This window comes from Bombina bombina, chromosome 2 (assembly GCF_027579735.1).
Source record: "Bombina bombina isolate aBomBom1 chromosome 2, aBomBom1.pri, whole genome shotgun sequence".
Lineage (NCBI taxonomy): Eukaryota > Metazoa > Chordata > Amphibia > Anura > Bombinatoridae > Bombina > Bombina bombina.
Window position 1 is genome coordinate 239,160,654 of NC_069500.1, and position 15,866 is coordinate 239,176,519.

The 15,866-nt window shown below is 37.0% G+C and overlaps 1 protein-coding gene across 1 annotated transcript in view; it reads right to left on the reverse strand.

Annotated features, from left to right (window-relative positions):
• MCTP1 (multiple C2 and transmembrane domain containing 1) overlaps positions 1 to 15,866 on the reverse strand; it is a 1,142,062-nt gene that overhangs the window by 875,701 nt on the left and 250,495 nt on the right. The window contains exon 5 of the mRNA XM_053701494.1: positions 9,350 to 9,461. Within this exon, the coding sequence (XP_053557469.1) occupies positions 9,350 to 9,461 (112 nt within the window). The remainder of the gene's footprint in view (positions 1 to 9,349; positions 9,462 to 15,866) is intronic.

A 15,866-nucleotide genomic window follows, 5' to 3' on the forward strand; every position in this document is an offset into this window, starting at 1 on the left:
CTTGGCCTCAAGGCCAAAAACTTTCAGGATGGGTGGGGATACCACAGGCTAAATAAACTATTTCAAATGCCAATATAAGGGTAATGGAAATACTTATACACAATTTAATACACTCCAGCAGGTAAAGTGTGAACTGTCCCTTTAAACCTGCTGATATTACATGCAAAAGGGTATTCCAGGTAGTTGACATCTTGTGCTGTAGGATTAAACATCTTCCAAGATGGCTTTTAAAATCCTGTTTTGTACAATATATTATTTTATGTGGGTGGGGTTGTTAATACATCCACAACAATTTTTTTATTGTTAATTCTTTTTTTTTTTATTATGCCAAAAAATATGTTGATACTTGTGAAGACTAATTAGCAGTTGTGCCTTTGGCAATTAGATTCCAAGATTTCCTCCACATTTTTTTTTCTAGGCACTAAACATTTTTCTAATATTTTATTTTGCTCTTATCTTCATTGTTTAACATCTTACAATACCCTCAGTGTACCACAAGCTGGAAACATTATCCAAGGGTTATATAATCTAGACATCTAAACAAATTTGAGCTATTTCTGCCAGTTGTTTAGACCACTGAAACTGTGATACGCCAGCTTTGCAACCATTTGTGCTATCTTTGAGTACCGTTTATTTTAGTTTAATTTGTTGAGCCTGTTTGACACTGCATGGATGTTTTGCTTGTGACCATAATCTCCGTCATAATCAACATGTATATTATTTTCATCATCTTCTCCTTCTGTACTAGCAGAAGTGCTAATCTGATAGATGTCCTACACTTTATTGCATTTAGATGTCATACGTTTTGTTTTTTACTATGAAGAATTGTGTTATCAGGGTGGTCTTAATTTAGGACAAATTTCTTCCATAGCAAACAATCCTTCATATTTCATGTATTCCCATGAGGCGTGCAGAAATAGTGCAGTTGTGTCAACAAATGGTCTATATCTATTTGTAGATGTTGGTGTCCTGTAGTGACTTTTTCCTACAGATCTCCTTAGATCAGGGGTGTCCAAACTTTGCTCTCCAGAGGTTTTGGAACTACATTTCCCATGATGCTCAGCTAGATAAAATGCTGGCTGAGCATCATCGGAAATGTAGTTCCAAAACCTCTGGAGAGCAAAGTTTGGACACCCCTGCCTTAGATGATCAGGACTTTATGTAGTCACCATACAGTATATACATACAGTATGTATATGTGCCTATATATATATGTAAATGTGTGCCCTGTTTCCTGTATATGACCTCCCCAATACTAATGAATGGAGCTTTAATAAATCTATAGCAGGTATGTTAATAAACGTTTAGAATAGGCAAAGTGGGAAGAGGGTCAGTAACATACATAATAGAACAGACAGATCAGTCTGTGTATCTGACACACGTAGAATATCTCAAAGAAAGGATGACAGAAGGGTACACTGAGAAAATGGCACATTAGAAAGTTTGGTGTAAAGAGTACTAAGTAGCAGCAGAAAGCACATGAATATTAAATGTATGACAGCAAATGCAAGAAGCATGACAAGTAAAATGGGGGAGATGGAGCTCTTATTTGTAGGAGAGGACTATGATATTATCAGTATAACTGAAACCTGGTGGGATGATTTACATGACTGGGTGGATAACTTAGAGGGTTATACTTTATTTAGGAGAGGCAGGAGTAATAAAAGGGGTGAAAGTAATTTGCATGTATATTAAATCTGACCTTAACCTACAATAAGGGAAGATATTTATGATGATACAGGGGATAATGTAGGGACCCTGTAGGTTGAAAGAAATAGTGGGCAACAAAATCCTAAAACAGTATAACTAGGAACATACTGCAAACCACCCCAACATTGGTGACATGGAGAAAAATCCATATTATTGCAAATAGGTAAGGCTGCTAATAATACCAGTGCTGTAATTGTGTGAGATTTTAACTACCCCGACATTAACTGGGCCATTCAAACTAGTAACACAGCTAAGGGAGATAGATTTTAAGTGTTCTCAGGGAATAACTTCATGTCACAATTAATAGCGGAGCCAACTGGGTATAAAATTATATTAAATTTAGTGTTTTACAAACATAGAAGTCAAACATTTGGGTAACAGTGATCATAACATGGTGACGTTACAAATCACTCTCTATAAGCAGTGTTATAAGGGTTTAACTAAGACAATTAATTTTAAGAAAGCAAAATGCAATGATTTAAGGAAATCGTTAAATAAAATAAATTGGAACAAAGTATTCTCTAATAAAAATACAGAGGAAAACGGATAACATTTAAAACTTTGTTAAATTAATATACATATCAACACATACCATATGGTTATAGAAGTACAAGAAATAAATCCAAGCCAATGTGGCCAAATAAAAATGTGTTAAGAGAAATTAGGAACAATGTAAGGCATTTAAATTATTCAAAGAAAATAGTACAGACTCAACATTCCAAATATATAAGGTATGTAACAAAGCATGTTAAAAAGCAATCAAATTAGCAAAAAATTAAAACGAAAGATTAATTGCAAAGGATTCTAAGTCAAACCCTAAAAGTTTTTTTAAGTATATAAATCTAAGAAGAAAAATATTTGTACATTAAAATGTGTGAAGAGTAGCATGATTAACAGGAAGGCTGAGGTACTAAACCAGTTCTTTTCTTCAGTATACACAAGAGAGGAACCAGTGGGAGATACTTTGAAATAAACTAGAACATACAAGCCCATAACATTAACTGGGTTATCTCTAGAGGATATCAGGAAAAAACTGGATAACATTAAGGTAAATAAAACTCCAGGCCCAGATGGAATACACTCAAGGATTTTGCGGGAACTTAGCGGGAACTTAGCGGGAACTTAGCACTGTTATAGCCAAACCTACTATTAATTTTTCAAGACTCATTATCCTCAGACATAGTACCTCAGAACTGGTGTAAAGCTGATGTGGTGCCAGTTTTTAAAAGGGAAGCAAGGCTGATTCAGGAAACTATAGACCAGTTAGTCTGACATCAATAGTGGGGAAGATACTTGAAGGGATCAAAAGGAATTATATAGATGAGTATATTTGTGTAAACAAGATTATGAGTTCAAATCAGCATTTTTTATGAGAAATAGATCATGTCAAACAAATCTAATTAGAATCTACAAGAAATAAGTAAAAATATAGATAAAGGGGAATCAGTTGATGTGATTTATTTGGATTTAGCAAAGTCATTTGATACATGGCCACATGAGATATTAATGTACAAAATTTAGGGACTGGAAATAGCTGAAAATGTTAGCTCTTGGATAAGTACCTGGATAAAAGAAAGGGGGCAACAAGTAGTAGTAGACAGATCATACTCAGATTGGACAAAGGTAATTAGCGGAGTCCCCAAGGGATCAGTACTGGGCCGTGTTCTTTTTAATATGTTTATGAATGACTTGGAGCAAGGAGTAAATAGCAACACCTCTATTTTTGAGGATAATACAAAGTTGTGTATGGTCATTAGGTCAGTGCAGGATGAAATTGCTTTTCAAGGGGATCTTCAAAAACTAGAAGAATGGACAGGTAAATGGAAAATAAGATTTAATACTGGAAAATGCAAGGTTCTACATTTTGGAAGTAAAAATAAGCAGGCAACCTATTATTTAAATGGGACTAGACTTGGAAAAACAGAGGAAGAATGGGATTTGGGAGTACTTATAGATAACAAGCTAAAGATGGGTGCACAATGCAAGGCAATGGCTTCTAAGGTTAATACGATACTAGCATGTATTAAAAGAGGCATTGATGCAAGGGAGAAAAGCATAATTCTGTCACTACATAAATCACTGGTAAGACCTCACCTTAAGTATCTAGACTTGGAAAAACAGAGGAAGAATGGGATTTGGGAGTACTTATAGATAACAAGCTAAGAATGGGTGCACAATGCAAGGCAATAGCTTCTAAGGCTAATACGATACTAGCATGTATTAAAAGAGGCATTGATGCAAGGGAGAAAAGCATGATTCTGTCATTATATAAATCACTGGTAAGACCTCACCTTAAGTATGGAGTGCAGTTCTGGGGACCAATCTCAAAAAAATACATTGCAGACTTCAGAGAAGGGCCACAAAACTAATATGGGGGATGGAGAATTTAAGATATGAGAGGTTAGCCAAGCTCAGTCTGTTTTTTCTAGAAAAAATGGCGCTTGAGAAGTGACACAATTACTTTATATAAATATATTCAAGGTCCATATACAGAGATGGTGGAAGCTCTGTTTATTCCAAGAAAATTGTTTCTGACAAGCGGTCACAATTTAAGGCTAGAGAAAGCAACAATTAATCTCCAGCAACAAATGGTTTTGATACATTTCTGACTAGAAATATAATTCAGGGATATGATTGCTTGTGTTAAATGGGTCACCTTTTTAATTGGATTAATTTAAGCTTAATTTGAGTTTTTATTGAAAGTATATTAAGATTTGTATAGGTTGAACTTGATGGACCTCATCTATGTTACTATCTTACTATGTAATGTATTATGTGGCCATTTCAGAGTGTAGAACATATGTGCAAGATAATAGACTAAAAATAGCTTTAATGTAATATTGTGTTAAAATTGCCCAAAACGCCCTTATGAGGATTTATCAAGTGCCTAGAGGTGTTGAATTTGATAACCAAAATTGGTCTCAAGAAACTGTTAAAAAGTGACTCAAAAAAGTATTGTCATAGCTGAGAACTTTTCTGCTCAATAGGGAAAAGAGAGAAAAGTCCAAGAGTGTAAATCATCCAAAAAATTGCAATTTTGTATTTGTTTGAAATTGAAAAAATAGCTTTTTCTGCTGAAAAAGAGTTAAAACGCTGTTCTATATAGATTGTGATTGATGTCATAATTAAATGCAATCAATAGTGCAATAATTAAATGTTCTAACATATTAGGGCATTTCTTTTGCACTTTTAAAGTAAAAAAAACATTAATGGATACAACATAAACATGGACATTCGATTATTTATGATTGTATTTTAAAAAAAGAATTTTAAAACTATTCTAAATGATATGAAATAATTTATTGTTTATATTTCAACAATTGTTATAACTGGTTACGTGAAAAAACTACATTCAAATAATTAGGTATCCTGATTTAACCATTTAGCCATTCTATTTTACTTTTACTTTCATTTGTTTTACTTCCATTAAGGTCTCTTAAAACTCCCTTCAATAAGCCTGTGAAACCGTTTATTTTCTTGTTTATCTAGATGTATCATTAGCTTGGTCATATGGTATATGTTGTTTTACCAATTTTGTTAATTGAAACATCTTAAAAATGAAGCCCCCCTTCCCCCCAAATAAAAAACAAACAAAAAACCCCCACCTAAACTGGTATACAAGATGTCTATGATATTATAAAAATGGGTTAAATTGAAGACCAGTGATTGAAAAAAGTTTTGCATATACATCAAAGATAACGTAAAAAAAACCATACATAATATTTAAAAATGAATGCAAAAAAAATCAGACCAAATATTCATTCTTTTTTTGTTGCTCTGTTTCCTCTTTATACAAAACAAATCTCTCCATAATTTGTAGGTCATGAAAAGATTGCTGTGGGAGTATATTGTGACACATGTCTGCATTAGCAAATCACTGGGCCCTTGGTATAGTAGAGCTGGGATAAGACATGATTGTACTACAGTATGCCACTATTTCTCTGTGACTACTAGTAGAATTATATTTGATGCAATCTTCTACAGCATATAAGAGGGACACAAAGTTATTTGCACAGTGAATCAACATAAAATATACCATTATGCACAATTTAAAAACTGCAATATACAACTGCTGGCCCATATTTATCAAACTTCTGTATACGTTTGCTTACTACTTTTATCTTACCTGTTTTACTTACTTACACACACACGCACATACACACGCACACGCACGAACACACCACACATACAACTAAATTCTGAGAAATATTAAAGCATAAATAAACTGCATAATCCATCTAAAAAAGAAACTATTAGGTTATTTACCATGTATACTGAGGAGTTTAAATTATAGAGGGATGTTTCATTGTGAAAACATATGTAATAGTTTGTGCTTAATAGAGTCATAAAATTATACTAATCATCAAGCTAAATGTACAAATGTAGTAGGTGCAGACTTTTCTAAACGATGGCATTGAGCTGCGGAATACATAGCATGCAATGACACCAAGTACAAGAGCATGCTCCTATGCAATGATCAGACAAGAGTACAAGGCTTTGGTTTTTGACAGTCTTATGATTGATGGACACTACACCAAGATTCTTACCGACTCTGTTGACTTCAATATTGATAAAGGCTGTGGAAAATGTTAATATGTTATATGGTAAAAATTCAGTTATATTAGTATGTTATATGGTAAAATTCAGTTATATTAGTATGTTATATGGTAAAAATTCAGTTATATTAGTATGTTATATGGTAAAAATCCATCCGCTTATATTAATCTGTTATATGACAGTTATATTAATTTGAAATATCATTCCACTTTCTATATTCTGTTATAAAATGATAGTACTACTAAACAGGGTAGTTCACAAGTCAAGAAATGGGCATGTAATTGAATATCCCACTACTCGAGCAGACTGCTCAGAAACAGCTATCCTTAAATTCTGGAAAATGAACCACTGGTTTGGTAAATGCAAGTTAATTATAATTGCCTTTAACATCACATGCACAATGACAATATCTAGAATCAGATTTACATGAGAGAGCATATTAAACTAGTTAATCTCATATTCCTGAATCCATACACGTATGGAAAAAATAGATACAAACTGAAAATGTAACACTGATTTCACATAAAAAATAGCAGATTTCCATATATATATTAAGTATTACACTGCCGCCATCTGGCTTCTTTATAATAATAATAATAATAATATGCCGAGCGGCTGACAAAATTTGAATGCACACAGCTTCCAGGGTGCACTCAAAAAAATAAAAAGCATTCTTTAATGCAACCCCAAAAAACGTTTCTGCCTTAAAGATTGCTTATTTTAATACCTGAGAGTGCCCTTCTCATAGTAGTATATTGCTTTATACTTGTGGGTTTTGGATATAATTAAATACAAGGCTGGCATATTAAAGGGATACTGAACCTAATTTCTATCATGATTCAGATACAGTATGCAATTTTAAGCAATTTTCTAATTTACTCCTATTATCAAATTTGTCTCATTCTCTTGGTATCTTTATTTGAAATGCAAGAATGCCGGCCCATTTTTGGTGAACACACTGTGTTGTTCTTGCTGATTGGAGGTTAAATTCACCTACCAATAAACAAGTGCTTTTCATGGTTCTGAACCAAAAAATAGCTTAGATGTCTTATTTTTCCAATAAAGAAAGCAAGATAACGAAGAAAAATTGATAATAGGAGTAAATTAGAAAGTTGTTTAAAATTGCATGCTCTGATCTGATCTGAATCACGAAAGAAAAAATTTGGGTTCAGTGTCCCTTTAAGAGGGAGAGTGTCCTCTCTATCACAGTGAATATATATATATATATATATATATATATATATATATATATATATATATATATATATATATATTATTTTTCTGTGTGAGTGTTAAAATTAAAAACTGCAAACCTTTATAAGTACAAGGTGACATAGATAGATGGTATTCCATTTTTAAAGTTCAGCTAAAATATTTCATAGAGAACTGGTCAAACTTTCAAAGTTTCATAGAAAACAATAATAGATAATATAGCAGTTATTCCTCTACCATTTTAGTGAAGGTATCTATTGTAATGAATTATCTGAAATTGAGGGAGGTTTATGATTAGTAGCTGTATAATCTGTCTGGTAGTGTGACATAAAATAAATGCATCAGTAATGAGTACTCTCAGGAGATTTGCATTGATATGTGCATTATAATTTACATTAGATGGGGTAATCATATTGTGTATCTAGCTTTCAATCAAAACTGCACAGCACTGAAAAAAACAAGTGTGTAGCTCTGACAGGCTCAGGAAAAATCAGTTATGGCAATCTGGGTTAAATAACTAAAGAGAAATTGTAATACTCAGAATTTGAGCTTTTGTCCCTTTTTTGTTTTTCAAAACATTTAATACAGAAATGTTTTGCCCCTCAAATCTCTTAAGCTATTACATCTATGCAATAAGAAAACTTGTAAAGAGATGAATGTTTTTTTTGTTTCTGCTTTTACTGGGTTGTTTATTAGTTCATATTAATAGTTTGTCATTAATCAGAAACAAACATCTTTATGAGTTTATATCAGAACCAATGAATTGGCTAGGTTAAAATATTAACTAATTAGACTATGCACCTGTTTTTTAAAGGGATGTTCATCTGCTCAAAAAGATGTTGTTTGTGTGCTTGTTTAGAATATCCACTAATATAGCTGTGGAAATGTTGTTAGCAGTAAGTTTCTATTGCACCAACCAGTTGTATAAGGCATATACTCCCTGCTTTTATTTTTCTTCAAAAGAGAACACAGCTTTACCCTTTTCATGCAAAAATATTTAAACATGTTTAAATAGTGCTCCTTCCTATGCATGATAGATGTTCACCCAGTTTAACGGGCTACATTTATGTAGCTGCAGACACTTGCTCATATGAGCCTGTAACCACAATTGAGGAAGCGGCATTTATTTATAAGATCTGTCCCGGGCAACGGGCAATCCCCGCCCTCTTGTGATTAGTTTGTGAGGCTGCAAAAGCATTTGCTGCTTTGCTGGCTGGGAAAGAGGGTAGACAGGATCATTGCCTTATCCTGCATCCTTTAAAGTGGGATCCAATGTCCCTTTAATAATAAAAATATGTCTCAGATTTAGTTTTTCTTTCTTGCCATCAAGTACATTTATTGTACAAGTTCCGAGCTGCATCTTGACAAGTATTATTACTACAAATGTACTACAATCTTACAAGACATGGGCATAAACAAAGCCCACTACTAACTGATTTTTGCATTATCCCCTTTCAGGATATTGTTTTTTTTGCATAAAAAATCAAATCTGCCTTAAAGTAATATTGAAAGCCAAATTATTCCTTTTTTATTTAAAATATGTTTTAAAAAACTGTATTACATATTTGTGAAAACATACTTGAATGTACTATTTTATATCTGGCATTTAATTGCAGGTATCTTTCACCAAAAAGAGCTGTGTGACTTGTTCCTATTAGCCTATGAGTGTTAATACACATGAATTTACTTTTATTTCTAATACCACTTATCTTTTTGTCTTGGAAAACATATTTTTAACAAGAAAAAAACATTTTTTTAAAACACAATAATATATTTTTTTAGAACACAATATGACTTTAAACCCACATGAAGATTGAATAAAGTCGTTTGTCATTTGGACGGACCTGTACAAAAACTATAATTTACTTACTGAATCCACATAGACATTGTCTTTTGGAGAAATACAAACTGACAGAAATATTGTTCCCAGTATATGGTCAGGATGTTGAGGATCCTTTAATTTCAGTGCTATGTCTCTTGAACTGCAAACAGAAAAAAATGTTTAGATTTTAATAAACTTTAATCAACTATGATGAATGAAACAAGTCAGTTGTTTGATGGATTGTAGTGACATGTGCCCTGTTTATATTTTATATTTAATATGTTGAAATAATAAAGTTTAAACTTATAGCCGGATCTCTGGCAGCACTTTATTTCACATAAGAAATTCATAATGTAAAACACATAAATATACACAATTTAATGTTCGCTTCATGTTAAAGCTCAGAGAGAGAGTTCTCTCCACAATATTTATTAGGGATTAGTATATTTTATAACACATACGTTTTATTCAAAACTAAAAAAGAATTAGATGCACTTCTAAGTGACTTACAGAAAGCTTTCCTAAATATGTTTATGAAGATAAGAATATTTTAAATAAAACTGACTTCAATTCCATTCTTATGTTTATATTACAAATGGGCCTGGGATGTGATGGGGGTAGGTTGTCTTATCGATCTAAGCATATTATAATGAGAGCATGAGGACATTTAAATGGACAGTCTAGTACAAATTAAACTTTCATTATTCAGATAGGACTTTTAATTTTAATCAACTTTCCAATTTACTTTTATTATCAAATTTGCTTTTTTTCTCTTGGTATTCTTAGTTTAAAGTAAACCTAGGTAGGCTCATATGCTAATTTCTAAGCCTTTGAGGGCTGCCTCTTATCACAGGCTTTTTAAATCTCTTTTCAACACAAAGAGACAGAAAGTACACATGGGCCCTATAGATAACACTGTGTTCAGGCACAGGGGGTTATTTAAGATTCAGCACAAAACAATGCTAAATTTAAGACAATAGATAATAAACAGTCACAGTCATGTGATCAGGGGGCTGGAAGAAGGTTCCTAGATACAAGGTAATCACAGGTAAAAAGTTTATTAATATAACTGTGTTGGTTATGCAAACATGGGGAATGGGTAATAAAGGGATTATCTATCTTTTAAAACAATAACAATTCTATGGTAGACTGTCCCTTTAAGTTCAGGTGATAATTTGCTAAGCACCTTTAAAACAGCATAATATATCAACATTTCCTAGTGTGCATTTACAAGACAAGACGTTCCATTCCATGTCAATATGCTGACGTAAGACGTAAACAGCTATGTGTATCTATCAGTGAGAATTACCGGGAAATACCCAACAGTAACTATTAGTCAGTGAGCATTAGTAGAAAGAACACAACTGATAATGAGGGTGATGAGGATTAATGGGGATGTTTGAAACTTTATATTTATAAGCAGCAAATTTTAGATATATTTGAATCAATGATACAATTTAATCTCAATCAGATGTATAAAACCATACTGTACTGTAAAAGAAGCATAGCATCTAGGCTCGGGGAGGCAGTGGTGAAGCCATAACGCAAGTGGAAATACAAGCGTTTAAAGGATATGATAGACTATGTTCAATGATGTAAGTGTTTTTGTTCTTTGGATGTGCACATAGAAGATGTAGATCATTGGACATTGACACATTTATTGGTTAAACAGAATGATAGCAGTCGTTTGGATTTAGATGATTTGTGATTAGAGACCTTACAAATGAATAAATCTTGTTAAAAGTTATTACAGTTGCTACAATCGTTCACCTACATTAATTATTATTATTATCATTTATTTGTATAGCGCCGCCAAATTTCGTAGCACTGGGTACAATGATAGGGGTATACAATGACAACATTTTTGATAAAAATACAAAACATAAAACTAAACAAATCTGGTACAAGAGGAAGAGGGCCCTGTCCCGGAGAGCTCACAGTCTACAGGTTTAGGGTGCAGAGACATAAGGTTGGGGTAGCTTGTTACATCAGTTGTAGTTGCAGTAGTTTGAAGCTATACAAGGTTGGAGACAGTCTTATGGAGCGGGGTAGAGAGTAGAGAGTTCCAGAGGGCAGGAGCAGCACGAGGCGGGAGTGGGATGTAGAGATAACAGGAGTGGAGAGACATAGGTCAGAGGTTGATCGAAGAGAACGGGATAGGGAATATTTCACGATAAGAGAGGAAATATAGTTGGGAGTTAGACTGTTTAGTGCTTTGTAAGTTAGGGTTAATACTTTAAACTGTATTCTGGAGTGTATGGGGAGCTAGTGTAGAGACTAGCAGAGCAGAGTCGCTGATGTAGATTGGCGACTATCTATCTATCTATTGGGTACTTATAGAGCGCAAACTAATCACTTGTGAGGGTCTCAAGGCGCTAAGGGAAAGCAGATAGGAGGAGGGGGTGAGGGGATGGGCGTTCAATCAAAGAACCAGGTTTTGAGGTTCTTTCTGAACTTTGTAAGGGAAGTGGATTGTCTGAGGTGCAGCGGGAGGGTGTTCCATGTCGTTGCTGCTATGTGGGAGAAGGATCTTCGGCCCGCTGTGGATTTGCTGATGCGGGGGATGACTGCGAGTGCTTGGTCGGCCGATCTTAGTTGTCTAACGGGGGTGTAGAAATTTACGCGGTGGTTGATGTATTCGGGTCCAATGTTGTGTAGGGCCTTAAACGCGTGGGTAAGGAGCTTGAAGGTGATTCTCTTGTTCATGGGGAGTCAGTGAAGGTTCCTTAGGTGTTCGGTGATGTGGCATTGGAGAGGGATGTCGAGGATGAGTCTGGCTGAGGCGTTCTGGATACATTGGAGTCTCTTTTGGAGTTTTATGGTGGAGCCGGCGAAGAGTTCATTGCCGTAGTCCAACCGTCTGCTGACAAGGGCGTGGGTGACTGTTTTCCTGGTTTTGGTAGGGATCCACTTGAAGATTTTTCGTAACAGGTGGAGGATGTGGAAGCGTGTTGAGGTGAAGACATTGATTTGTCAGTTCATGGAGAGTGATGCGTCCAGGATGAAGCTTAGATTTCATGCGTGGTTGGTTGAGGTTGGTTGGGGTTGGAGGTGCTGACAAGAGCGTGGGTGACTGTTTTCTTGGTTTCGGTAGGGATCCACTTGAAGATTTTTCATAGCAGGTAGAGGATGTGGAAGCATGTTGAGGTGATGGCATTGATTTGTCGGTTCATGGAGAGTGATGAGTCCAGGATGAAGCCTAGATTTCATGCGTGGTTGGTTGGGGTTGGAGGGTGACCGAGGGCTGTGGGCCACCAGGAGTCATCCCTTGCAGATTTATTGGGTCCAAAGAGGAGGACTTCGGTTTTGTCTGTGTTCAGTTTGAGCCGGTTGTCATTTATCCAGGTGGCGACTGCTGTCAGGCCTTTGTGAACATTCTTTTTGGCGGTGGTGGTATCTCGGGTGAGTGAGATGATTAACTGGGTGTCGTCGGCGTAGGAGACAATGTTGAGGTTGTGGCGTCGGATGATGGCTGCGAGAGGGGCCATGTAGATGTTGAAGAGGGTGGGGCTCAGCGAAGAGCCTTGCGGTACACCATAGTTGACTGGTGTGGGTTTGGAGGAGAAGGGAGGGAGTCTGACTTTCTGGGTCCTGCTCGTGAGGAAGGAGGTGATCCATTCCAGGGCTTTGCTGCGTATGCTGGCATCGTGTAGGTGGCTGCGCAGAGTGTTGTGGTCGACAGTGTCAAAGGCTGCTGAGAGGTCTAGGAGGATGAGGGCGGTAGTTTATCCTTGGTCAAGCATGGCGCGGATGTCGTCTGTGGTGGTGAGGAGGGCGGTCTCAGTGCTGCAGTTGCTTCTGAAGCCAGATTGTGAGTGGTCCACGGTGTGGTTGACCTCAATGTGGTTAATAAGTTGCGAATTGATGGACTTCTCTATGACTTTGGCACGGAAAGGAGAGTAAAGAGATGGGGCAGTAGTTATTCGGGTCTGTGGGGTCTGCTGAGGGTTTCTACAGCAGGGGTTTCAGTTCTGTGTGCTTCCAGAGATCTGGGAAGGTGCCTGTTTCGATGGAGCAGTTGATGGTGCGGCAGAGTTCAGGAGAGATGGTGTTGCTTTGTTGAATATGTGATGGGGGCATGGGTCCGAGGGTGCACCGGAGTAGATGGATTTCATGATTCTGAGGGTGTCCTCTGTGGTGAGGGGGCTCCAGATAGTCCGTGTGTGGTGTGGGGGGGCAAATTTGGGAGGGGTGTCGTTGGGTGTAGGGGAGTGGGTGGTGCAGGTTGAGTTATGATGTGTGAAACTGTCATAGATGTCGGGGATCTTGTGGTGGAAGTGTGCACCAAGGGTATTGCAGAGGTCCTGGGAGGGTGGGATGTTGGTGGTGTCGCTGTTGGGTTTAGAGAATTCCTTGATGACTGAAAACAACTGCTTGCTGTTGTGTGCGTTAGAGTAGATTCTGTATTGGATGGCTGTTTTTTTGGTGGTTTTTATGAGGTGGTGGTGGGTGGTGATTGCTTCCTTAAAGGCAGCTTTTTCCAGAAGGGCCTTGCTGGATCTCTAGGCTCTTTCCAATCGTCTGCAGTGGCGTTTGGAGTTTTGAAGGGACGGAGTAAACCAGCTGGCCTTGTTGGTGGTTTGGTGGCTGGACGTTTTTTTGAGGGGGACGAGGGTGTTGGAGCAGTCTGTAATCCAGAGGTGGAGGTTGCGGGTGGAGGAGTTGGCGTCTGTGGAAGTAGGTGGGGAGGATTTGTTTAGGGTGCGGTTTAGTTGGTCTTGGGTGATGTTGTTCCAGTTTCTTCGGGGTGGGTGGTACTGTCGAAAGGTGACTGATGGGTTTGTTGAAGGAGAACTGTATGCAGTTGTGGTCAGTCCAGAGGAGTTTGGTGATGTTATTGACTGAGATGTGGTTGCCTGAGGAGAAGATTGGGTCGAGGGTGTGGCTGGCTGCGTAGGTTGGGTAGTTTAAGAGTTGCTTCAGTCCGATGGTTCCGAGGTTTTCCAGGAGGGTGGAGGTGTTGTGATCATTGTGGTTATCAAGATGGAAGTTGAGGTCATCGAGGAGGATTTAGTCCGTTGAGGCAAGGGCATACGCATAGGTGGATGAGTCTAGCTGAAGCATTCATAATAGATTGGAGGGAGGAGAGGCAGTGTTTTGGAAGGCCATTTAGGAGTAGGTTGCAGTAATCAATGTGTGACAAAATGAGCGAATAAGTATTTTTGTTTTTTTGAGTAAGGAAGGAACAAATTCTGGAAATGTTCGGCAGGATTTGGTAAGCGCTTGTATATGTGGGTTGAATGTGAGCTTTGAGTCTAGTGTGACCCCAAGACAGCGAACCTGGGGTGAGGTGTTGAGACTAGAATCTCCAACTATCAGAAAAATGTCAGGTGTTGGATGTCTCAAAGAGGGGGGAATAAGAAGCAGCTCAGTTTTGGACAGATTGAGTTGGAGGTAGTGTGAAGACATCCAAGAGTAAATTGCAGAGAGGCAGTTGGAAATCTGGTTGAGTAAAGAGGGAGAGATATCAGGAGAGGAAAGATAGATTTGGGCATCATTAGCATTTAAGTGGTACTGGAATCCAAAGGAGGCTATACGTTTTCCAAGAGAGGATGTATAGAAAGAGATAAGCAAGGGACCCAAGACAGAGCCTTGCGGTACTCTAACTGAGAGAGGCATAGGATCGCAAGATATGTTGTTAAAGGAAACTAAAAATGAGCGGTTTGAGAGATATGAGGCAAACCAGGAGAGGTCTGTGTCTCAGATGCCAAATCTTAGGAGGAGAGGATGGTCGACTGCGTCAAAATCAGTGGATAGGTCAAGAAGAATTAATAAGGAGTAGTGGCCTTTTGCTTTAGCTGATAACAGGTCATTTGTTACTTTAGTAAGAGCAGTAAGAGCAGTTTCTGTTGAGTGTTTAGGGCAGAAACCAGATTGTAGTGGACCAAGTAAAGAGTTAGTTGTGAGAAATTGAGTTAGCCGATTGTAGACCAGTCGTTTCAATAATTTTTAAGCAAAGGGAAGTAAGGAGACCGTTCAATTCATTAATGAAACCAACTAGTGGTACTTGTGTCATAAGGATCTACTGAGGTTTATGAAGAGTGATGTTGAAATTGTGTTGAGTTTTTCCCTCATCTTATGCGGCTTTAGGCTGAGATGATGTAGTCAAGAAAAAAATTGACATGATCCATAAACACTCCAAATAAATGCCGGGGGCCGGACTTTGAACATTGAATTCAATGACTAGAAGGAGACACAGCAAAAAGTAATGAGACAGGAATAAGACACAGCATAGATACTGATGATCCATTCCCCCTCAGGAGACCTGGTGAGTTAAAAAACTGTGTTAATTATAAAGACAACATATAACATTTTAGACACATAAATAAAACACACATGCCACCCATGCACACAAAGCAATACACAAATATTTCTCACAGCACTAAAGTAAGTTTATATGCCAATATTTCATACTAATAATTGTTTGTCCTCTTTCTTATGGCTTTCAGATTCAAGTACATCAGAGTCACCCAAACTTGTGAGTACCTACGGAAATCGCAAGGAAATCTTAAAATCTTCAGTGTTGCTAGAAGAAATATGAGAATTTTCCATGCCATGTTTGCCC